Below are 26,697 nucleotides of genomic sequence, written 5' to 3'. Positions count from 1 at the left end.
ATGGTAAACTTTCGGAGTTGAAAAGCGAGTACTCAGCATTAAAATATTTTCAGTTTGAGTCTTGATTTTTTTTAATTTTTAAAAGGTTAGGTCGTATTGGGTACGTAGAAAACCGTGTTCTTTTATAGAATTTAAGATGGAATCTAAAGTAAGTACATAAATCAAAGTAAAAAAGAGTTAAGGCTTTGTTTTGAACAATACATATATAATTAGCTCCGTCATGGGGTTTCGCTACCGTGGATATAAAAAAAGGTTTTTTTTTGTCCACGGATTTTTTTTTGACCTTGTATCACTCTGGTTTCCAGTAATAATTTGCTTCCTACTGATGATTGATTAAAATATTAAATTCGCTTTAGCAGTTCCGAAGATTAACCCCTATCTACAAGTTTACACCTTTCTTTATAATACTAGTGTATATAGTGTAATATTATAATAAATTTCTACTTTATTTATGTTTGCGAGCCGCAACTACTGTATGATTGATGTACGATTCCTTAGGGACCCCATACTCCACTGATTGGGTATGATTCGAAGGCAATCTTCGAACCCAAAGGGTTGTTTCATTGCAATATATCACGCAATCTTGCTTATAATATTTTGTATGAGTCTCTTTTATCTGAACGTTTCGCCGTTAAGCGTCGGAGCCCAGGGTCCGTCTCAGCTGTACGAGTTTGTGAATTGAATTTGAAACGTTTTAATATAGATAAACGTAAAATATCTAAAATAATTGCGTATGTTTCTTAGAATAAGAACATTCCATATACTTCCATGATTTTTTACGACTAAAAGATAACAATGCTTAATAGCTGGTAGGTAACAACAACATTCATAAAGAGGGTTTCTTCCAGTCGAATCTTCAAAATTAAAAGTTTTGGTTTTGGGGCATACAGTAGAGGATTTATCAAGGGTCATAGAATTAAAATAACATACATTAATAAAGACTTTGCAAAGAATTTTGATAGCTTAATTTATACTGTTGACTGTAAATGTACAGGACAAGTAAATAGTTTTTCTTATATTTATTTATATTCTTCTTACTGGTAGATACGTTATTTTGTGGGTGTGCCAGTAGTTAAATAACTAGTTTGCATTTAATCGTAGTTTCATTGCCACGTTCCTATGTGCTAAGAGAATGAGCTATGTTAATATTTAAGCATCATTTACACTAGGCAATTTCTATTGACCATTAAAATAATATAATAAAAGGAAATATGTATGTCAAAGTCATTCTTTTTATCGAGTATGTTATTGTCACACTTACAGACAAATTTTTGTCCGCGATTTCGCTTGGGTGAATTGTCCACGAGATTTTTCTTAATCATACCCTAAACTTTCTTCGTACTCCTAAGACTTTGTATTCAAAATTGAATAAAAAAATGGGTAATATAAAAATCCTATCCTGCTAATCCCACTAATATTATAAATGCGAAAGTTTGTGAGGATGAATGTGTGTATGTACAAGTGTTTATTAGTCTTTTATGCAAAATGTACTGGACGGATTATTATGAAATTTGGTACACGGGTAGAATTCAACCTGAATTAATACATTGGGTAATTTTTATTCCGAAATTCCCATGGGAGCGAAGCCCAAGGGCGCAGCTACTAGGTAATAAACAAACAAACTGTTTATAGGGATGGAATTATATTCAAGTCACATCAATGTTGTCTAGTGGAAACGGAGTTTAAATAGCATGTGTGTAACCTTTAAACATAATGGATGAGCAAAATAACATGCAAGCTGGTGCGTCAAAATGGTTCTCTAGTCACGTGGCACCTTTATGAATATCAAATAATATACATTAATGTCATTAACATAAAATGAACGCTTTGATAAATTGGATTTATAATTGGTTAAATCGAGGTTTCAGTTGTGATCATTAAATTGGATTCAGTTTAAATAAATACATATAGTAATTGGGTACTTTGTTTATTATGTTTGCCCGATTTCAATATTAGTATTAACAATATTTTAATTTGAAATGAAATCATTTCACATATACGTACTTTTTCCCAGATTATATCTGCGGTTTGTTTTATATACGAACTTTTTTTACAAAAATTTAAAAATTTGTAACAATAGTCACAAAACGAATTTTAAAAGTTCAAAGACGTAGATCTAGAGCATTTTCACAATCATATAGTAGATAAGGGAGATCATTTTCTTTTTTCTCCCTCATAATTTTTACATGGGAATGGAATTCCGAACAGTATGCTAAAATTAATATTAATATTCAATTCAATTCAAATTATTTATTTCAGACAGAGTCCATATGATGTTTGTAACAATATTAATTTACACTAGTGTTAGTAACAACAAACAAACTATAACTGAAATTAAATAATTAAGAAGCAAAGAAATAAATGATCAAATTCGGAAATATCACACACAGATTTGCCAAAATTAGAACACACCTTTTATATTTGAACCAGATCGACTTCGTGGACATGCACTACGGCACCGACGGAGGCGACGAGGCGAACCCTGCGTTGCTCCGGTACCACCTGCAGGAGATCAAGTGCTGTAATCAGGCGTCAAAGGCGGGATACTTCCTTGTGAGTCGTTTTTTTTAAGTTGTGATCAAATTGTACATGTAATTATTTTATTTGAACTTTATTGCACAACATAAAAGATAACAATTGTAATTGGCATAAAACAGTCAACAGCACATCTATACCCAAATGAATTGCAAATTTGCCGCTATTACCGCGCTGAAGAGGTTTCTGGGTAACTTGATCTACTTTTTCATGAAGGAATATTTATTTTTAATTGCGTGCCACTGTAAAGTTTTATTCATTTTAGCGGACGTTTTAATCGACACAAATTGAATTGAAACATGACAAAACTAAGCATTATGCGTTTTCGTCAAGGCTTGATCAATAAACCAGACAAAACCTCTCCCTGTTTGGTCTTATTTAGTGATCAAGCCTAAAACAACAAGTTATATCTTGTCAAAATATCAGTACGCTACGAAATAAATATCTTCGTCTATTCCTATAAAATTAAGAACCATATAAAAGTTTTTTATTCTTTTGCGCAGAAAACAGATTCCTTTTCAACTTTTGAGAGAAATCATAAAAGTTGTTTACTGTTCAAATGCTGCGCTTAGTAAAGAATTTTATTAAACTTTCGAAACCATGATAATACGCAATATTAGGTACATATTTTGTTATTTTTTGTTGCTGGTAAATTTTTTCAGTTTTTTTTATTAAAATTGTTTTATTTTTTAACTTTACTTGTGTCTGCACCTATATGTATTCGACATTCGTGTTTATACCGGAAAGGAATTAAAGAGTTTTATTCTGCATAAGCCTCACTCGGAACAAAAGTAGGTATCTAATTAATCTATCTACTTAATAGAAACTTGACCGAATTCATTTCAAAATAATGGAACTTAATTTATTTTTGTACTCAACTATCAGAATAAATATAAAACTTCGATACATATAGGAAAACTAAGTACAAAGGCACTACTTATTACTATAAAAAATCTTCCAGTAAACTCGCAAAAGAAAAATGCATATGGTGCTTGCTTTCGCCATTGCCAATTTGGCTAATTTGAGGAATTGTGTCCCTTATCCATAGAAGTGACACAATTCCTCTTCTTCAAAGTCTGTATTTTGACAACTACGCGTAAACACGTAAAAAATAAGCCAGCGCTGATTTCTTTTTATTCTTTTTTGTTGTTGATCTTTTTTCGTGATCGTAGCTAAAGCTCTTTTTTTTATTTAGTGTCTGCTCGGAGGTGACGCGTTGTCTTACCAGCCAGTATTGCCATTCACTATCAAATATAACATCTTCACGGAGCTAGTCAAGTCGGACACTGCGCAGGCGGCCCTCATACGATCCTGCTATAGACTAAATGATGACGGCACCTATCATTTGGAAGGAGACGATAAATGGTAAGTCAATATTTATCATTAAACATTATTAATATTAAATACTTATGGTATTTCTTTTTTTAACGCTTCACATAGTGTCAGCTTATTAGAACGTGTCAGCGTAAAGATCGCAATCGGTGCCCCGTATCACGTGCTGGTGTCCAAAGACTGCGTGTTTGCCGTTTGCCTAAATTGTTCAATTTAAGCACCTAAAATGAATCGCATTCATACTAAAAATCAAGTCGATGATACGAATTTGCGATACAGTTCAGTTAGGTCGTAAAGTGGATCGCGTTATGAGATGACGGTAAACCCTCAGGCTTTCCGTATGCTCGTTTGCCCATTATGCTACAAAAAAGCAACAGTTTCATTTTATTGAAGATCACATAAATAAAAATAGCTAATAGGTAACTAACTAATTTTGTAATATAATGTTGTCTTACCACGTCAATAATAATAACTTGGGAAGGACCAAGTTGTTTTTTCTGTATGTCTTAGATTTTATCATTTTTTATTAAGTCTTGTTCCTTTCGCGTGTTTCATTTTACGCTCTGTTTTATCCTTCAGAAAAATACGACCATTTATTATTATTGCGAATATTCTGATCCAGGGATCCGCGAACGCTTTCATTATTTCGTCAAACAAATTTCCTTTTTATACCTCTATTTCTGGTTCACTTGCACGAATTGGTATCGATTCGATAATATTACAGGGACTTGGATCATTTGTCTTCGCGACCTATCTATTTGGGGGATGACGTAACAATTTATTCTTACAACAAAATATCGTGAATTCAGAACAAAAACTAGTAATTTCTCTTTTTTTGTTAACAAAAGTACACTACATAAATATTTTTGACATAAGTTTGAAATTCTTTAGTGTGTTGATTGATTGTTTAGGTGCTGTTAGTTAACGTTTGTGTACATTAGTTTTGATACATTTTAATTTGATAATTTTTTTGTACTTGGCTTTCGAATAAATTTTATGTCTACATTATAAAATAATTAAGCTATTTAAAACAATTCAGTAAAACCTATATTTAATGACTTGTTAATACATTGAAGCAGTAGCTCCGTTATTTTATTCGTCACTCCACTCATTTATCTAAACCATAACAATTCACTGTTGCCTTCATGAGGCTCGATTACTCAGTAGGATCGTAAAATAAATAAATTTATCGAAGCGGTACTCACATAAATATCCCTTCACCTGAGGGTTCTTTCCTGTTATCTTTTATTGTAGGGACAACGGGCATTATGTCCTGAGAAAGGTTTGCTATCAAATATATTTTTATCCGACTGCGGCGAACCTGAAAAGGGAGGATTATATCGAATAGGTTTGTAGACATCAGGCAAATGTTTATACCACAAACTCAATATTCTGTAGTAAAAATTATGTTTAAAGTAATTTTTTATCTTTTATTTTAATCGATATATCGATTGTGACATTTTACACAAGCAATATGTTTGTAACTTTATTAAAACCATACAGCGCGTACATTTCATTGGATATTTTGTTACTAGGTTCAATGACCTACTAGAGCGGGAAGAGCAAAGAAGTCGCCTCTCAGAGGTCCAAAAAGCCTTCACCACGCTAGTACTGGACGCTATAGAACGAGGAGTGGAAGCGTCTGATCTCTTGAAAAGTGCTGTCGAACTCCAGTGCGAATCAGCTTTAGGTAAGTAAGGTATATTTGATAACAATATTTAGAGTGTTTTATGTAAATGAATTTTATTGCGCCGGTTCTTGTTTAACTGCGATTTGAAAGTCGACATCAGACTTTGTTTGCCGATAAGTCTACTTGTAAATTTTTGATCAATACGATATGTTTCATTCTAAATTGAAAATATTGTCGTAGTTTTCAAGTACTAGTATTATTCTCCTCATGTATCTACTATGATTTCATACTGTTTTGGACCGAATACACCAATATTTTTCAAAAATAGGTACTCTATTGTCTTGTGATATTATGACAAGCTTCATTTACACTGCGTAATGTAATAGACTAATCGATTTAAATTAAAAAAAAAAGGAACGACAAGTATGCCGCTGTAATCGATCTGTCTAATATATTAGGGAATACTGTATTGTGTTTTGTAATTTTAATATGCGTAATCCTATATTCGGATGAGAAAGGTATGCTAATTTGTACCTAAGACATTACCTACATTAGCTCCACTACAACCACAAATACCCTCAGACAGCTCCAGAGGTTCCTTGAAGCAATAAAACATAATTTATGTTAAACCAGGCACACTTACCGGTTTATTTCGTAAAGGCCCGCTTACACTAGTTGATAGTAAGTTTCTAATAACTTTATACATATAACAGTTTCTTAGATAATTACTTGATTTCTGAAGATGTGGTTGGCTTACAAATAGCCATTTAATATCAGAGGATTGATATTCCAAGTTACGCGACTGCGAGAAATTCGAAAAACCTAGATTTTTTGGCTATACATATATGTATTTTTATAGTAATTTGTGAAAAAGTGCCTATGAAGATCATTTTAATTTGACTATTTATACTAATATTATAAAGAGAAAAGGTTTGTATTTTGCTTGTGGCGTAAAATGCCGCGGTCGATACTCATTAACTAGCATACCCACATCATTATCAATATTTGAGGTGTGGATTGAGTTGCTATTTAATCTCGACCCAATTTCTTCCTTTTCCTAATATGCACTGTTTTATCACCAGGCACTGTTTTATCATCATTAAAAAGAACAACATTTCAGATCTCCTTGCGAATGGTCCTCATCCAAAAGGAATCGTAGCAGTATTTCGGGATATTCAAACTGAAGCCGATGACTCCAAACTGGCTAATCTGGCGAGTACAAGACTAAAAGCATTAAAAAGAAGGCTTGAAGATGCGTTGCCGGAGAGCCATATTATCAGATTAGAGTGAGTACACTGAATTCCTTTGCTATGACAAATCTCCTTCTTCCTGACCTTTTCCCACACGTATGGAGTCGACACAGTATGTTTAACTCTTTCTTATCTATACTTATTTTTTGATGCAATCCATCCATCATTTCTTTACTATTGCAAATAATAAATTAATTTTAATTTGACACCTCTTTGATGTACCTCACAACTATAGAATCGTCAGTTAAAAACATTATTTTAGTATCCAAAATACTTTACAAGAATAACTTACATATTTTGAGCGATTTTTGGTCTTACTAAAAAGCCCCTTACAAATTGTACCTTCATTTATATGTCATAGGCAAAAATATCGATTTTCCCAAAATCAAATCAAATAAATTATCTTTTAAAAGTTTGAATGTTATTATAAACTCAAGCTGAAACGTAGAAAGTTGTATTTAATTACATATTCTATCATATTGTTGCATATTTCTAGTCTTCCATTACTATTTTCAACAAGTGTTACTTGCATTGTGTAAACTGAAGGCACGTACCAATATTCACTTTGTATGACTTTACTTTGCAGAATCTGATTCCAAACAGAGATACTGTTTTGAGCTCGTAAAATTTCAAAGAGTGCCACTTTGTGTTAAAAGGTAGATACGAGAAGTTTTGGTAAAAATACTTTTAGTAAAAGTAAAAATGTTTTTTTAAATATTTAGATCACCGTCAGCAGAATCATCAAGGACTGATGCAGGGTCAGATTGTGAAGAGAAATTGGCTCCACTCAGGGAGCAGGTTCTTAACGTTGTGTCTTCGCTAGTCGACGACAGCCTCAGTACTGAACCGGATCAGGGGAAGGGAAGAAAAAAGACTGTACAGGTAAGATAAGAATAATTCAGTAGGTGCTTATAAAGTCGTCTAAAAGCTTCAATATTACAAAGTAGAAGTTTCATTGTTTGTTCAACTTTTATTAAATATTCACATGAACCCTGTAAAACATTTCTAAACATCAACTAAGAGCCATAACTCTGAAGCAATTTCACTCTCTGGATTACACGTCAAGAAAGCTGATCTAACTTTTACTGCAGGCTAAGGCCGTCAAGTCGTTAATCAAAAGTTTGCACCTTTCAGGAAGTATTTCTGGAGCACATCACTCATCTTAGGATATGTATAGAACATAATCGTTTATATAAAGTAACAGTTAAGCAAATTGAAGACACAGCTAAGAGTATACTTAATAATGCTAAGGAGAATTACGAAAATCGGATGCGGCATCCTCCCGTTTTAATACACGGACCTGATGCTTCGGGAAAGAGCACTCTATTGACACATTTATACTATAAATGCGAAGAATTTTTTGATAAACCTGTGCTTAGGGTGATAAGATTCTCCGCTTCCACTCCAAGATCGGCCTACAATTTAGAACTACTTAGAGTAATGTGCCAACAAATATCAATTATCTTAAACATTCCTGAAGGTTATTTGCCAAAGGACGCGAGTTTCGATCCTTTGTACATAAACAATTGGTTTCAAAGTTTATTGAGGAGATGTGAAGAAATGGAAAATGAGATTTTGTTGATATTCATCGATAATGTACATAGAGTTAATCCTTTAGAATGTGATATTGTAACGGGGCTGTCATGGCTGCCTATGTCTTTGCCAAGGAATGTATTTCTCGTATGCACGAGTGCAGTATCTTTGGACCAGCTGCAGCTAACTCCAGCGCAGAAAGAGAAATTCAAAGTACAGAACTGCTATTATCTCTTAGATGCTATAGAGGAGACCCCAGAAAATCTTAGTTACGGAGACTATATCGACGGTGCCTTTGATAATTTAGAAGTCGTCTTCGGTCCTAAAGCTTTTAGTAAATTAGCAAGTAAGTCCTAATTTAATACATTACATAAAGAATTTAGAAATATATTAATAAAATCTGAACACAGAAATAGTTTATACTTAAAATTGCATTACAATCAACCTCCCATCTCCAAAATGTTTATTTCAAAAACTACAAAACATTTTTGTCTTGTACAGTTGTCAACATGTGCTCCATAAAACAAAGATGTATATCATTTTAGGCTACATAACTTGTTCGGAGTTCGGTCTCACGGAGTTGGAACTCCTGGAACTTTTGATGCCAACGACCAACAGCGAAGCGGTCATAACGCTCAAAGACGCAAACTTCAACTTTTCTACTTTATGTGTCGCCAAATATATGATGAGTAAGTGATATTTATCTTAGTTTTAGTTTCTTTTACTTTGATTTTATGATGATAGTGGGATTTGGGCGTTGTTTGTGTTATAAAGTTGTTGACGAAAAATCAAGCATGCTGCACATTATATCGGTAAGAATGTTCGGCATAAGTACATTCGTTCTTCAACAATAGGTATAGTTATTATTTGGATGGACAAGATTATATGTAGTCTTATGTATCTATGTATTGCGACGATTAATAGAAGTTGCGTTTTAATACGTCTTTCACGTTAAATGTCAAGTTTTTACATTCAAAAGTTATAAATTAACGTAAAGTAAAAATCATTGCCTATTAATAAGATCATGATAACTACTTTATTTGATTATAAATTATAATAAATAGTTATAGTTGTAGTACCTTCGTCAAATTTGAAGTCACTGTTAATGATGACAATGGAAATAATGCCATTACGAGAGGCATTACACCTTCAATATATTGGTATAAGCGGGTTCAATGTTATCGCTATCATTGCAGTACTGGATATTAATTTCATCATTAAGTACAATAATTTTTTATGATACACAATATATGTAAACATTTATTTCACTAATGCCATTTCGTAAATGTTGAGCAAGAATGGCCCATACAATAATTATATTAATTAATTTCATCTAACATAGCATAATACTACTTTGTACGCGTCTCTTTCTTTATTTTAATGCTTTCTCTGCGTATATATTTTCTTCGTACAATAAAGAGTTTACAAACAAACAAACTGACTCAATATGATTAGACAGTAAGATCAGACTCAATATGATTAGACAGTAAGTCTAATCATATTGAGACATTATTGAGTTAGGTAGACAGTAAGTCTAATCATAATGAGATGTAGTCATAAAGTTTCTTATTGTTTCCCCATTTTTTTGTCCTGGCGACATGAATAAACATTTGGTAATGAATTGATAACTATACAGAAAGCTTGATCTTCGAGAACGTAGTATCTGGCCGGAGCACGTGGCGATGGCGAGCGGCTGCTGCCGGCGCACGCGCACGGCGACGATACGTGCGCGTTCAGGCCGCGTTGAGGGACGCGCACTCGGACTTGGCCGCTTTGCATTTCGCTCACTTCCTGAATGATGCCGATGATACCGATACTAGTGATGCTCAAGAGCCAGGTGGGTTAGGTTTAGAACTTGTTCATTATTGAATGAATTTGTTCTATAGTATCGTTAAGATAGTATTCCCCATACCTAACACAAGTCGAACTTCCTTTAAGGTTAACTTGTTGATTATTAACTTGTGATTTGTTCCTATAATATGTTTATTTATTGTTGTTTATTAATGAATTTCCTACAGGTTGTGTGGACGATGATGACGCTCTGTTAGACTCGACGCCATTCCACTCCGCCAGCAGAACAGCTGCAGCCTTTACTCAACGTCACGTGGAAGAGTCCTGGCTCCACCTTCTGCTGGCTGGAGACTTCTCCAAGCTGAAGGACCTCACTGTCTGCAATTTCGACTTCTTACTAGCTGCGGTGAGTTGACCAATTGAAGCATGAATAAACGGTATTTTGCACCTAGTAAGTCATAAACTAAAATATTTTCTTCTTTATAGTCGTATTCCTCATGGCTGAGTGTCGTAGTCATTACGTGAAATGAAACATACAACAACTTTCCTAGCAATATTAACAGAGTGGTTTGCCATTGCCTTCTCCATTGCACACACAAGTTAATAATCATCCAATGCGCAGGTCTCTTCACGATATTTTTCTCCACCGGAAGCAAGTGGTGGTCAATGGAAACTACTTAAAATACATGAGTCAGATTGGTATGCAAACCCATGTGGCACAAGTAGGATTTGAACCTGGAACCTTATGATCCACAGACGGGCGTCTTAACTATTATACCACCACCGCTTCAAACTAAAATATAGTTTGAAGCGGTGGTGGTATATTGCAAAATATGTATATTACTCAACTCATAGTGGTATATTTCGGTTTATTATTACTTTGATAAGACACATTGTGCCGACCCCAAATAATGGGGAAGGAAAGTGATATGGACCGCTCAAAATAGAGGCAAAGAAGTCGGAAAGCGGATACTGAGCTCCATCGCTCACAGGCTGAGGAAGAAGCCTGGAAAACGTTTCTACAAGAGAGCGGTAGGGAAAGCGAAGGTGATGAATAAGATTCACTTGTTTCCAACGAGTCTTATATCATTTAAACTTTGTTCTATATTACATAACTTTGTCTAATAAATAAACTTCAGAAAGCTATGACGGGAGGAAAATTTTAATTTGTTATTTTACTTTTAAGACACGACGTCGAGGCATGCAGCCATGATTACTATTTATAAAATATATCGCATCTGTAGCTACACATATGAGACAGACCTTAGGGTGAGTTGCACCAGCCAACTTTGACATTGACTTTAACCTGCGTATCACTGACGTTTAGACGAGATGGCGTACTTTGCGTTTTTCTATGCAGGTTAAAGTCAACGTCATAGTTGACTGGTGCAACTCACCCAGTCGTAGTTGAGTGTAACTTCGATAGTTAAAGCAGAAATCATCAATAATATTTGCCAATTTAGCGCAAACACGTTCGCAGGGTAATTTTTTTTACAGGGCAATTTTGTGAACTGATATAGAATGATTAAAGTCGATATTTTTTGTCTTTCTTTCTTTTTCGTTCTTCTTTCACTTTTTATTTCTTTTGGAAGTGATTTCAGCATATTATGAAAATGTGTTTGTAAAATTTTATCTTCATTAATTCTTCATTGGATAACAATGGATTATTGCCATTTACCACACACGCAACCTAAAGTAGTAAACCCTACAACCACATTCATGTACAACTACGCTACGCCCCGGGGCTTCGCACCCGTGGGAATTTCGGGATAAAAAGTACCCTATGTGTTATTCCAGATTATATTCTACCCATGTACCAAATTTCATAACAATCGGTCCAATAAATATTGCGTGAAAGATTCACACACACAAACTTTCGCATGTATAATGTTAGTAGGATACAACCATTCACATCAAGCCGGTCACTAAAAGCAATTACTTAATTCATTTTGACTATGTGCAATGTGAAATGTGCAGTGGAAATAAAATTGAATGCGGAACACTCAGCGGACCGTTGTGTGTATTGATTCGCAACGTTTGCTCACAAAATGTCAGGGAAACACGGGGCAATGCTGGCAGGGGAACAATGCTGGCTATACAGCGTCGCTGAACAATTCAGTGACGCTAGTTTTTTTATTGCTGTTAATAAAATCTCTCAGCTCAATCTATATATTTTGACTATTCTTGGAAATAAATAAAACAAGCAAAGAGTTTTTCACAGACAGACAGATAAAGAGAGTCCCCACACCTTTTTTATTGTTATTTTTTTACGCTGACCCTGGGCTTCGGAGCTTCACAACCTCGAACGCAACCGGAAACATGCAGTACTGAGAGAGACTATGAGTCTCTACAATTTCGAATCTCTCTTAACTGCTAAACCTAGTTCCTTAGCTATAATTCAAAGCAAATTCCTTCTTATAAAGTACAGTAGCAATAAATTTTACTCTAACACGAAAATAAGTTTATAAAACATAAGTTGTAAGCATTTCAAAGATAACATTAATGTAACAACTACTTGTCACATTAAAGGAAACTTTATCTCGAATTCACCACGAAAATACGCGATAGAATCAAACAGTCGACTCCAATTAGGGCAATTACCTAAAAAAGAAATGTAACCGAAAACCGACGTAATGCGATACGTGACCACGATATGTAATCCCTTCTATACATTTCTTTTACAAGTCGGCCCAACATTCGGAAAGTTCACGTACATTGCAGAGTTATTTCCCAAATAAACACGTCGCTCTTATTAAAACTAAGCAATGGAAGTCGATACGCAACCTTCGAGCAACCATTATATACGTGTCTTAAGTGAGCGTTTAAAGGCTGCTCGACGCGACGCGACACTATGCGTGTAACGTTGTGTGAGTGGGAGTGGTAACAACAACAGAGACTATAACAACCTATTAATATTAATTAAAATTCAAAGTAACAATCATCCATATTCACTCACATCTAAATAGATATGAGTGTGTGAGTGTGTGTTTTGTGAGGATGTTTCATACACCAGGCTAAATCTAAGGGCAAATTTTAATGTGACAATGATAGAGTATTTAACCTAGAATAGCACATTAAATACTATATCTGAAACTACACCCCTACGTGATCTGAGCTCCAAGGCACAGAGAGTACCCACACATATCCAGCATAGGTCGTAAATACAACATTCATACGACGGCACAATATGTTGACGGTGTCGCGCTGCCTTGCCGCGTATATCTTCAACTATGACACCAAGTAAGCGGCATTTCTTTAGGAAATAGTGAAACAACAAGTTGTTTGGCGGCCGGCCTAATTGATGTTACTCAGAGATCGTGCCGATTATCGTCTGTTATTGTTATAACATCGTACACAATTGGCTTGTTGACTATTAATCGTTTTGTCAAATATTAACAGGGCCTTACAATGATAGCATCATTAGTAGAAGAATTTCTTCGAAAACTCTATCTCTCATTCGTCTCATCTTTCTTCGAGGTTACTTCGGCTGTGTCGCTTTTAGCTCAAAGTTTAAAAAATGTAAAAAAACAAACATTAATACTAATATTACGTTTTTGTGCAGTCAAAGTATTTTGCTTTAAACATAATGACGGCAATTATGACACCAATGTTGCTATTAATTTGTTGTTTTTTTTTTTATTATATGAAATAATTAGAATTGGGCGCGATATTTTTTCACGGTAACATTATTCCATACGCTTTTTTAAAATACTGGCACAAAACGCATCAATTTAAATTTACTGTCATACCATACTATCAACAAATATGACAAGAAAATTGGCAGTTAAATTTAGCTATTATGATTGATCGCTCCGCCATTTAGCGTGGTGATTAACGATAGTTTGCTTGATAGGATCTGCGAATATACTTGTAGTTTAACGTTTAATATTATTTTACATTATATCTAACAATATTTAAGAAAATCTATAGAATCTAGATATCCACATTGAGCCCACGTGGTTGAACGTTTTCCCATACTTAGCCATAAGCGTAGAATTTTTGGAGGTAATATTCCTTATTGAATCCACCTTAAAATTTGTCATTTTTATTCTACCCCTTCTAAAGAATATACGTTAGTGTAATAAAAACCTTTATTTATATATCTGCTTCACCTGGCTGAACAACACACAATACCATACAATTTTACCTAATAAGTTGCTAGCCTTCTTGATGTGAACACAGAATACACATTAAAATTTCTGCACTCAGTCACTTTAAATTCAAAATATGTTGATTGACGTTACGTTAAAATGCTTAATTGAATAATACTGAAATTATTAGCAGGACTACATTATACTAAAATAAACAAAATTTTTTAATAGACGTCTTTGAAGAAAAGGCTGCGCTGAAGTTTGTTGCGCCGCTTCTTCACTTTGGAAGTCGTCGGTGGACTGAGTTGAATAAAGATACAATACAATTATGTTCTTGAATTTAAACTTTACATAAACTACAATACGACCAACATTAAATTGAGTTAAACCTTATTTAATTTCCTATAGGTGCAAACTGTAACGATATCTTACCTCCGCTGTATCCTGGAGCACGTGAGATGCTACATCCTGGACAGAGATGTGGAGCTGGTCTACGGAGCCGTGAGGAAGTCCAGCGACATCCTTACCAGGGACCCCATGCAGTTAGGAGCTCAGGTAACCGATTTAGCTCATAGAAAAATTCGACGTGGCCATTAGGCATCCATACGTCCTTCGACTCTTATATCGAACAATAGTGGATTTTTTAAAAGCAAATAAAGTTACGTTCCAATCCGAATCAATCTCTATTCAGTAATAAATAATAATAAAAAAAATAATTATCAAGCTAAATAAAAAACAAATTCAATCTCCACAGATAAGAACCCAAGCATCCTTAATGATCCCTATTAAATGAATTAAAATTATAATCAGTGTAACATCGATCCAACTTGGCGGTGTAGAAGCAATCTTCGAGAATTCTCCTCAAAATGCCTACTTAAGGCTCGATATCAATCAACATAACAACCCTTGGCTGTAAGCCTGCGAAGTACTTTGGCTTTTGTTGAAAACTTTGTTATCTGCCTTACATACTTGATCAGTTAATGGCGAACTTAAATGCACAGTATTAGTGTAAGACGAAATTTAACAGAGACTTGTTTTGTTAATAGTGAATATTATTGTAAACACAATGTGTATTATTGTGAAACAGTTATTTTTGAACTATGAAGAGATGATTTTTTTTATAAAAGATTAGTTTTTTTACGATGATTAAGTTTAAATTTATAATTTTATTACTATTTTGATATTTATTTTTATATTTAGTTTATGCAACCAACTTTAAATCTTTGTATAACAATCCAGCTTCATTGTTACAGCCTATGAATTATGATCTTAAACATAATCATAACACGAGCACGCGAGCAAGTCAGACGTGTCGCAAGTTTAATTTAAATTCACTAAAAGAGCCACTAGTCGATTTTGGACCCTAACTTTAAAGTGTATAAACACATATTGGCGAGTAAGTCACGAGTGAAATACAACTAATTACCACTGAGCAACACACCGCATTACCGGAGTCATCGTCAGTGCCCCGCCCCTCAATCCTCTCGAGCAAGCGAGACAGGCTCCGTGCTGTCTACACCGGACTAATAAGTAAGTGATCTGCAACGACACACTAACACAATGAATGAGCACCGATCACCAACCGGCTGCGGTCACAGTGACAGACTCGGCGGATCTCAACCAAATCTGTCCGAACTTAATCCAAACTATGATACCACTCCGATTCGTATCACTCAACGTGTTAAGCGAAAAGTACTCGATGATGATGCCTGGATAAAAACAGAGCTTTCAGATTTAAAAAAACAGGTGTCTGAAATAATGGTAATATTGAAAGCTACTAGCGTTTCCCAAGCTGAAAATATCAATAAGCTTCATGAAGACGTCACTACTATCAAAACTCATGTAAATAGTATTGGTGACACCATCGAAAGTATTAAATTAGATCAGAGTAATACAAAACTAAGACTTAATGAGTTAGAAACAAAAACAGAGAATATTGAAAAGAAAATTGAGAATTTAGAAACAGATTTAAACCAATTTAGGGAAACCACAACGTTGAGTACTATAACTACAGCTACTGAACCATCTATAAGTTATGAAGAAATTGTAAATGAAGTTCACGAGCGACACCAACGCTCTAAAAATATAGTGATATTGGGTATTCCAGAGCCAACTAGCCCAATCAACCGTTTCACTTACAATAAGGTTGAGATTACAAAAATCACAAAATCTATTTATCCAGACTGTCCTGAACCAAATAAAACCTTCCGACTAGGAAAATATAAACCTGGTATAAATCGCCCCATCAAAGCCTGCTATACATCGGAAAATACCGTAAAAACTATATTACGCAATAAGAGCAATTTACAAATGGACACCATTAAAATATTCTCTGACAGAACGCCCCTGCAAAAACAGCACTTTCAGAAATTAAAAGAGGAATTGAAAAGTCGGAAAACAGAGGGAGAGACCAATTTAGCCATAAAATATATTAAAGGAGTTCCCAAAATTACCCAAACAACGGGAGAGAAGCAAGGAAAAGAGACATCCAAGTCAAAAAACTAGCAGCCCCCTCCAGGGGGAAGATAACACACAAGTTCATCAAAAACTATAATGACATAAAAAGTTCTCATAAATCTTTGAAATGCTTATATATAAATGCTTGCAGTCTTGTCAAGAAAGGTAAACTGGATGAACTTAAATGCATAGCTGCCCAGATAGAACCGCATATAATTGTTGTGACTGAAACATGGATAAAAAATGAAACCGACGTCCAAAAACTCAACATTCCATGCTACACCCACTACAACAATTTCAGACAAAATCGCAAAGGAGGCGGTGTTTCAATCTTTGTTCACAACAACTTAAAGCACAGGATGATTGAAGACCATTGTATAGCTGACAACAACCACTACCTTTGGATACATCTTGAAAAGCAGTCTCTGGACATCGGTGCTATATACAACCCCAACAAGAAGAACGTTGACAACTTCCTTGAACTATATTCACAACAACTGGAAAAAAGGAAAAGAGCTTTGGTTTTTGGGGACTACAATTTTGACTTACTGGTACCTGACAAGGAAACTCGAAAATATAAAGATATTTTAAAAGAGAACAACTTTACGATAATAAACAAAGTCCACCGGAAGTACTCCACGCGTGTAACAGAATCCACAAACACGATTATTGATCATGTATGCACTAACTTAAAAGACAACAATTTTAATTTTAGTCTTATTGAATCATCGATGTCCGACCATCGACAAATATACTTAGAAGTTGAAAACCACTATAGTAAACCTGTTCAAAAAATTTATTACACAGCAGTAAACTATAAAAAGTTACACGACTCAGCAGAACACAATATAAGGAAAGACGAAAGCGCATATGAAATGTTGGAAGAAAGTATTCTAAAATGTCTATCTACAAGTAAAGTCACTAAATCTAAGTACCTAAACCCACCACGTCAAGACTGGATTACAAATGATATTATTCAAGACATCGACAAACGAAATGAAATTTGGCATAGATACAAAACAAATAAAGAAGACATAAAACTAGAACAGGAATTTAAAGAAGCTAGAGCCAGAGTATATAAGAAAATTCAAACAACCAAAAAAACATACTACTTCAAGTTCTTTAAAAATCACATGAGCAAGCCTAAAAAAATGTGGAAAGCCATTCATGAATTAGCTAGTAACAACATCAAACATACAGCAGTACCGGACAAAGTCATCCTGAACTCGAAAATAATAACGGATATGCAAGAAATTTGCGAGAGTTTCAATAGTTATTTTTCTACTGTAGGCTCAACACTTGCAAGCAAAATCCCAAACAAATACCAAAAAGTTGACCGAAACGATACACAATCACCGAACATAGTTAAAGCGACTGAGCTAACAAGTTTTGTGCCGGCAACCGTGGACGAAATTATTCAAATAATTAATGACTTAGACCCAAATACTAGTTCAGGCATAGATGGTATCAGCACCAAAATGATCAAATGCATTAAAAATATAATTGCCATCCCGCTCACCAATAGTATAAACAATTGTTTAAAAATGGGAGTCTTCCCGCAGTCTCTAAAAATTGCCAAAGTAACACCAATTTTTAAGAACGGTAATAAATCAGATCCGTGCAATTACCGTCCAATTTCAGTCTTACCAGTCATTTCTAAGATTTTTGAAAGAGTGATCTACTCTCGAATAGAGAAATACTTAAAATCAAAAGATTTTTTGTACAACAAACAATACGGGTTTAGGCCAAAATCAAACACACTTTCAGCAACAATAGACCTTGTGACTAAAATAAAAAATAAAATCGATGAAAAACAAATAGTACTCGGTGTATTCATAGATCTCAAGAAAGCGTTCGATACAATCAGCCACAAACTACTTCTTGCCAAATTGTCAAATCTCGGTATCACTGGTAAGGCACACGACATATTCAAATCATACTTCCAAAACCGTAGGCAGATAGTGAAAATAGGACAACATCAAAGTACCCCAACTTTAATGACTTTCGGCATTCCTCAAGGCTCCATTTTGGGGCCTCTTTTATTTCTAATTTATGTCAATGACATAAAAAATTTGGGCCTTAAGGCTGACATATCTCTTTATGCAGACGACACTTGCTTATTTTATTATGGCCACTCATGTAAAACTTTAAAATTAAAAGCACAAAGAGATCTTAACAAATTAAACGATTGGTTTTTGTCGAATCTCCTCACTATTAATACTGAAAAAACTAATTTCGTTATATTTGCTGCAAAAAACAAAAATCTCGACGATATAATAAAACTTAAAATAGATAATGATGAACTAAAACAAAAATCTAGCGAAAAATATCTTGGCATTATCTTGGACCATTACCTCGATTTTAAACAACATATACATAAAATTAAGACTAAATTGACATCCTTGTCAGGTGCCGTTCGTGCGGCTTCGAACTGTCTTCCACGTAAAATCAAATACATTATATATAATTCATTAATAAAACCACACATAGATTACCTAATAGAAATCTGGGGTACAGCCGCAAAATCTAATTTAGAACCACTACAAAGAGCACAAAATAAATTTATTAAAACACTTTTTAACTATGATTATAATACGCCAACCATAAAAATATATACAGACACTAAAATAATGAACATAAACCAGACATATAAGTACTACACATGCACGTTAATCTATAAAATTCTTAATAATAAAATACATACTGTTCTAACATTCCAAAAAAAAAGCCAAACCCAAAGAATGAAATTGCGTAATGCAAATCATTTGGTATTTCGCGCCCCGAGGACAAAATTTGGTTCAAAAAACATCCAGTTTGAAGGTGTGAGAATGTATAACCAACTGCCTATAGAAATAAAAGAAGCAAATTCACTAGGTACTTTTAAAAGAAAATTAAAATCATATATCTTGGAAAATCAAAATTAAATAAATTGAATAAAGGTATATTTAAAAACAATATTGTAATAAATAAACGTACTTTATTTAGATAAATGAAGAAAAATAAAAATACTTAATTAAATAAAGTCAAATATATAACATAACACTATAAACATTTATATTAATTTCACAAATAATAAAATAGTAGTAACAACCAAATATACATTCTACTATTAACTCGCTACTTATCCGCTAATCGCCTGCGTCTATGATCGCAACCTTAATAAACATCAGCAGCGTAAACGCGTGAAGTACCCTCACTCCTGCGCTGCATACCGGTTGCCGGTATTACTTACTACGGCAATCTACCCTACTTATAAAATGGCTTGTAATTTTTGTTTTATTTTCGAAACTTATGTCCATATCTTTTATTGTTAACTTGCGACTTATATACGTATATGTACTTAGCTCGCCGTCACATTAATTACTGTAAGTAGTTAGTATTATTATTTCTCTGTAAGTGAATGAAATGTAATTATTCTTTTTGAGAAATAAATAAATCTTTAACCGCAATTAACCTAGGTTAAACATATTTCTTATAATTATTTGACCTTGTCGTCTATATAGCCCACTTACAGTTTTATCATATGTATAGATTTCTTTTTCTGATAAAACATTATTGATCCTCCATTCTTTTAGATCATCGCCTGGCTCCGACCAGCGGTGGCTCGTCGTGGGGTGCTGGCCACCCTGGTCACAGCTGCTATGGCCTGGTGTGACGGATATGACAAGCCTCTACTGGTTCCACTGAATGGATGGTAAAACTTAGTATATACACTTTCTGTATTTTTTATACTTTTTATGTACTTTCTTGTACATATACTTCGAAGGGACAAAACAAATCAGTGAACTTTCACCGCATTTGTTATGTCCATTCTGAAGATGTTAGCTACATTTTATATATACGTACTACTTACATTTTAATTGACTCCTTAAATACGCCATTATGTTTTCAGGCGGTTCAAACACACTTTTCTTGAAAACTTGAACACACTTGAAGGAAGCCTTTGTTATGTACCTACCTTCCTAGCACATTTTTTTTCACCACTAAAATTATTCAGATTTTGTGGAGAAAATGTAGGGACTATCCGTACATTTTGTCTTTAAAAAATTTGGTTCTATTAATAGAGTTTTGTTAGTTCTACCGCTTCCTTTACTAATGCATTTGTAAATATATACTGGATAAGAGCTGTCGCTAATTCTGGAACCATAATGTATGAGGATTACGTGGAGTTATAAATTCTACACGTATCCGTCCTTCTGAGAAATGCTTCCACAAAAGCCCTTCACGCTCGGTATATCTTTAAAAGATAAAGAAAATTTTACCAAATATTCCTTTTATTAAATATAGATGAATTTGTTAACAATTTTTAATGCATTTATTATGTAAAGACCCCTGCTTACCAATTACGTATGTAGGCTATTTGCATATACAATTTTATGAAATTGGTGCAGAAAACATCGTTTAACATTATAAAAGACTTTTTTCGGATAAGCAATAATATTATTAAATTATTAAACAACATTTGCAGAACTACCCACATTCTTAATCAAATTACCAAACACACACATATACCTAGTACACACACATATACCTACCAACCACTAGGTATATGTGTATAAGGTTCGAATCCCGAGTGCCCTTGACCACAGTATCTATAATAAAGAGTACTCTACTCTGTACGGCTCATACTCAGTCGTTGTCAGTTGCCGGCCGACTAGGGTCAAGAGTGTACAGAGCATACTGCGAAAGCCATTCATACATTTTCAAACTTCGAACCGGAATAATAATTCATAATTTAGCCGTGAGACAACACACTGAGTTATATATTGCTTTATTTTATGTATTTATCACTGAAAATTGTTCGTAGAAAAACTCCACAGCTTTAACCCAATTACCGAAATACTTGTGGTGTATCCAGGTTACAGGTGCGGCCGGGTTCGATTCCCGTGTGCCCTCGACTAAATCGAATGTGACCGATTGAATTAAGTTTATTGATCTCCACGACGTGTCTGGTCGTTCCCACGTGCTTTGTAATTGATCATTTTGGTCACAGTATCCTTGGAGTTGAGGGATTATATATTATATTTTTAACATAACTGAGTTGCTTTTAATTATTAAAAGAATTTATCAGAATACATTTTAGTACAAACTTTTGCACACCCTGGGATAGAAACGTTAAAATGATCAGATCAGAAAGAAAAGTAGTAGGTATTAATTATTGATTTATTATTTTATATATTTAGTTTTATTTTTATAGATCAAATGTTAAATCTATATTATATTATCATTACAGATATCAAAGCATTACATTGAAGATTATCCAAATGAAATTAAAACTAAATTATAAATACAAAACTAATTATTAATTCATTATTTTTCATTATTATTTCTTAATAATTTGCATCGCTATAATTCTTGGTTAAATTAAGATATTACGCTAAGGTGAAGCATTTTATAAAAAGTCAAACACAGTGATAACATTTTTTAAAAATTAAGGTTCAATATTCGAAAGCGAAATAATGAGATAAGAAATTAGTGATTAAGTGTTTTTTGTCAACATCCATAAATTCTATATAATGCATCCATATTTTAAAATGATTGGTATTTAATTGACCTGAGTAATTTATTAATTAATGGGGTCAGACGGGGCGCGTTTGTGTGCAATATTCCCAAGTAGTTTGCAACTGTTTATCATTCCTGTTTATCAATAATATTCATATTAGATGGGTTGATCAACAATATATATTCTCAGGGTCTCTTTCTCTCTCTCATTAAGTTTTTTCTTGATTTCTTTCTTTTACCATAGAGAGAGGATTTCAAAGTCAAGATATGTCATTAGTTGACATTAATAATGACTTTTCATAATCATTTAATTTTTAATGCATAGTCTGTGATCGATGGATTCAACCTTGGGGTTCGAAATAGTTCCAATTTTACTCAGGCAAGTTGACTTTGTACACCAATCTGACTCTTGTAGTTTTCATATATCATGAGTTTCCAATAGTGTAAGAAAATATCATCATCAGTCTATTTCTGCGACATTTTATTGCCATGTCACAATAAAATATAGCAAAAATAGATAAATTATATCTAATACGTATTGGGAATTTGTAAAAGACTTCCCAAATCGACTGCGTAACCACCGGGCTACGAATGGGACTCCGGTAAACAGCCACCTAATTAGCCTGTTTATATCTCCCATTAGCTTCCTCTGTCCTGATCGATGCGTTTGTGTCTCGTTGGGATGATGTTGCACATATATAATAGAATAACTATGAATTTAGTTTACCCCTAACTTTGAATCGTGATTAGAGACACTCTTAATTATTTTACCTCTTTATCTACCTTTAAATTAACTTATATCCGGACTTAGAATGGGTATAATGAATAGTATGTTGTTAAAATAGTTAAGTAGGTCTGTTGCTTGTTTGCATCTACCAACTATGCATTGTATATCTATTATTTTATGCAAATATGGAATTGAATTGAATTGAAAAAACTAATTTCAAATCGGCAGATATGATGTTCTTTCGAACGTCAAATATTTTATTTAATTACAGAAATAGTAAGCTTCTCTATTAATTAAATTTTAGGGAGACCAAGCTTCATTTCATTTACACTAGGTTGTCAAATTTATTATTTTACCGTCATTCATCTGCTGTCTTGCTCGAACTGTCCCCTCTCCAGCTCCATAGAGGACCTGTATTAGGCCAATGACAAGGCTATTGGCTACGTACTGGTTTAAATTAATATGATTTGTTTGGTATTTTGACTCGAAAAGAAGAAGATTGATTTACCTACTTCACTCTTTTCAATTTCGAATTAACTTTGACTATAATATCGTGATTGCAGAGAAAGAGTTGTACCTATTTTACTTTAAAGAGATTATATTTTCTGATTGCTTTTTTATAAAGTTTACGTAATTAAGATAAGTCTTAAATATCTCATAATATTATACATTAAAAATATATATTATTATTATTATTATCGTCAAGAGTGAAGTTGTGCACAATTTGTCACTTTTTGCACTAAATTATACATACATTTTTAACGCAAAAAAACAATACATGTATAAGACAATCAACATTAGTTTATTTACAAAAGACACAGAAACTAAAAAAAGGTTGCTTCGAGATCAAAAAATATGGCTACCTAATTTTGGTTATAAGTTTAGGCGTAATTGTAACACACAATATCTTAAATATATAGTACTAACTCACAAAAAAGACACAAAATACTAATAAATTGCTGATAAAGTTAATATTAAATTATAAATACTCGTGTTCAGATATTTTTCTGTACTAAGATTGTTTTGTAACAGTAAATCGATGGAGGTCGGTCAACTGGATAAATTACATTACACTTCAGGCATTTTTATAAGATCGCGGGAAATGGCGTAAGAGATATCGGTAATGGCCACTATTAGATTAGGGAGAAAGTGATTTTACCGTTTGATGTTACGATGTTCATCGAAGATTTTTTTCCTGTACTAATTGTGTTGTATATAGTAAAAATTTGCCCTAATTTAAAAATTTGCATGCATACCTACATCTGCTTTATTTATTTCGTGTCACTTTTTATAGCGTAGGCATAAAGCACACACTACAGCGCGTCGTAGCAGTGCTACGGCGTTGCTACGAAATACTACGAGTCGAAATAATTAATTATTTCATTTATTTCTCTTAAAATTTACTTCCTAGCCTAAAGAAAGAAAATCTGCTCTCTACTTGATTTATCAGCTAATATGTGAAACTAAAATGACAATGGTAAACCACTCAATTATTCCCAGAAAGTCGTAATGTTTCTTGCATTCCGCACAATGTCCACGATCCTCAGCCGTGAAGAATGTATAAAAAACCTTGTGTTTCTCCAACAGGTTACAACCACCAATTGCGTCGACAGTCCGCGTCGTTTCCGTCGGCGGGTCGACCCCGGGCGCCGGAGCCAGACTGCTCCAACTGGCTCCGTCTGGACAGCACCTCGTTCTTGCACCGTCGGCAGGGGACCCTCAGCTGTGGCACGTCATGTCCAACTCAAGGGTGCACACGTTCAAAGGTAAGATTTTAACCCGCTGAAATATCGGGGCATTGAAATGAACATTGCAATTGCGGTGAAATGGTCCCAAAATGGGAGAACCGATCACTTCGGAAGAGGATTACGTACAACTTAGAGTTCCTATAGGTTTACCTGTAATCTACAAGCAAAATTATATGCTCAGTAGTTTCGTCGACCAGGAAACGTCGCCAGCAACGCACATGTACTCCATATGAATTTTTGTATGACAGTATTATTGATTCACCTGATTGGATTAAAGTAGATTTGGAGTAAATTGGCTGTGACAGATGGAGGGGCAAACAGACGCACTAGTGATCTTATAAGCGTTCCGTTTTTTTATTTCTTTGTTCGGAAACCTAAAAAAGATGAAAATTAAAATTATTTTAATTGTAGCTGATACCCATGATGACTTCAATATATTTTATTTCCGATAACAAAGAAAATAACCAAATCAAATATAGAATGTTGGATTCTTTATAAATGGTTAATAATGGTATCTAACTTGACAGTTCGTTATTCCCACGGTAGTCATTTGTTATTGGTATAATGGCTTTTCTTTTATTAAAGGGAACACGCTTGTTACTGACTGTATGAATTAAATAATAAACCACAATATTAAAATGGGCTTAATTTAATGTATGGGTCCGTATGTCTGTTTATCTATCAAGATCCTTTTTGTCGGGAACTAACTTGGATCTGCTGTCTGTTTGAGCTATGGAAGAATAAAATAGACACGACAAATGTATGTAATCTGTCAAAAAAAAACTTCTAAACTCCATATATCTCAATGATTACTCAAAAGCATATTGTCCTTTCCAGCTACGAGCAGCCTGAAAGTTTTTGTTTATAGTCACAAAAGGCCAACCCCCGCTAGTTAGCAGAGCAAACACAACGTTGGCAGAACAAGGGTTAATCCGTTCTGCGACACGTCCAGCCTAATTACATAATATATAAACACCGCCATATGTGGCCTACTAAATTTTAATGATAATTACTTTTGAGTTATGTTGTCCTATGACAACATAGCCAAACATAACCCCAAAAACTCTTATAGTTTTGGGGCTTGGCTGAGACATAAACCTAGCAAATGCTTTTATATTATTGAATGAATAAACAAATAGCATTTGTTTTCACACATTGTATATACAATGTATATATTTACATTGTATATATTTTTACATACATCAAAAATTGTAATAAAATAAATATATCTATATACAAATCAATAAAAGTGGACAAATCAGATGAGTTAGCCCCAAAGTTCGAGACTTGTGTTATGGGATACTAACGATACTATATTTTATAACATTATACATATATACAAATATGAACACTGTAAACATAACACTACATTTTTGGGCTGTCGTTTTAAAAATGATAAGTTCTCAGCCCAACCTATATTTACAGAGTAAAGCCATAAAAATGAAAATCCGTCATGAAATAATTTTCTACGAATCAACTTAACCTGGGTTTAAACGACTATTTTATAAACTGATTCGAAAATTGGAAATTACCAAAACATTATTCTCATTCAGTATATGCCTCAGAAAGTGTCGATTGTTTATTACTTTAATATGCAATAAAAGGGTGCGTAACATAAAGAGTTGTCGAATACATGTTGCCAGTCTCGAACTCCATCCAATTTCCCTTAAAATGGGGAGTGTAATATATGATCTTTACAGGCCATTCAGGGAGGATCCTTTGCATGTGCGTGACCAGGGAGTCGCAGTACCTACTCACAGGGTCTGAAGACACGAGCGTAATCGTCTGGGACCTTCACACTTTGGCCGTCAAAACGAAGATATTGTAAGTACCATAAATAAAAGAAATATATAAGTATTCTTGGACCTGTTAGTATATTGAAAGTTTATATATATATAGTACCTACTAATTCTATGTATTTTACAGACAATTATAACATTTTTAAAGTTTCCCAAATCAACAATATAACCTATAAATCCGTAAATAACAAAAGACTTCACAAGTTATGCCAATAAAGATGAATAATTTATTTGATTTTTTTATAGATAGTGATCTGATTAGATTTTTTTTGTGTCGTCTAAGTTTATGAGGACGACTTTAT

General features: G+C 33.9%; 1 protein-coding gene across 3 annotated transcripts in view; it reads left to right on the top strand.

Moving 5' to 3' along the window:
* Positions 1-26,697, top strand: part of LOC128670601 (uncharacterized protein) — an 83,057-nt gene that overhangs the window by 38,389 nt on the left and 17,971 nt on the right. For all 3 annotated transcript variants that reach the window (XM_053746390.1, XM_053746391.1, XM_053746392.1), the window contains 13 exons: positions 2,431-2,553; positions 3,731-3,900; positions 5,403-5,557; positions 6,618-6,783; positions 7,470-7,629; positions 7,882-8,626; positions 8,826-8,969; positions 9,917-10,117; positions 10,299-10,477; positions 14,571-14,717; positions 20,195-20,313; positions 24,436-24,614; positions 26,297-26,420. In XM_053746390.1, coding sequence (XP_053602365.1) covers positions 2,431-2,553; positions 3,731-3,900; positions 5,403-5,557; positions 6,618-6,783; positions 7,470-7,629; positions 7,882-8,626; positions 8,826-8,969; positions 9,917-10,117; positions 10,299-10,477; positions 14,571-14,717; positions 20,195-20,313; positions 24,436-24,614; positions 26,297-26,420 — 2,612 coding nt within the window. The remainder of the gene's footprint in view (positions 1-2,430; positions 2,554-3,730; positions 3,901-5,402; positions 5,558-6,617; positions 6,784-7,469; positions 7,630-7,881; positions 8,627-8,825; positions 8,970-9,916; positions 10,118-10,298; positions 10,478-14,570; positions 14,718-20,194; positions 20,314-24,435; positions 24,615-26,296; positions 26,421-26,697) is intronic.

The sequence above is a fragment of the Plodia interpunctella genome, chromosome 6 (assembly GCF_027563975.2).
Source record: "Plodia interpunctella isolate USDA-ARS_2022_Savannah chromosome 6, ilPloInte3.2, whole genome shotgun sequence".
Lineage (NCBI taxonomy): Eukaryota > Metazoa > Arthropoda > Insecta > Lepidoptera > Pyralidae > Plodia > Plodia interpunctella.
This window is presented reverse-complemented; position numbering and strand designations above follow the sequence as displayed.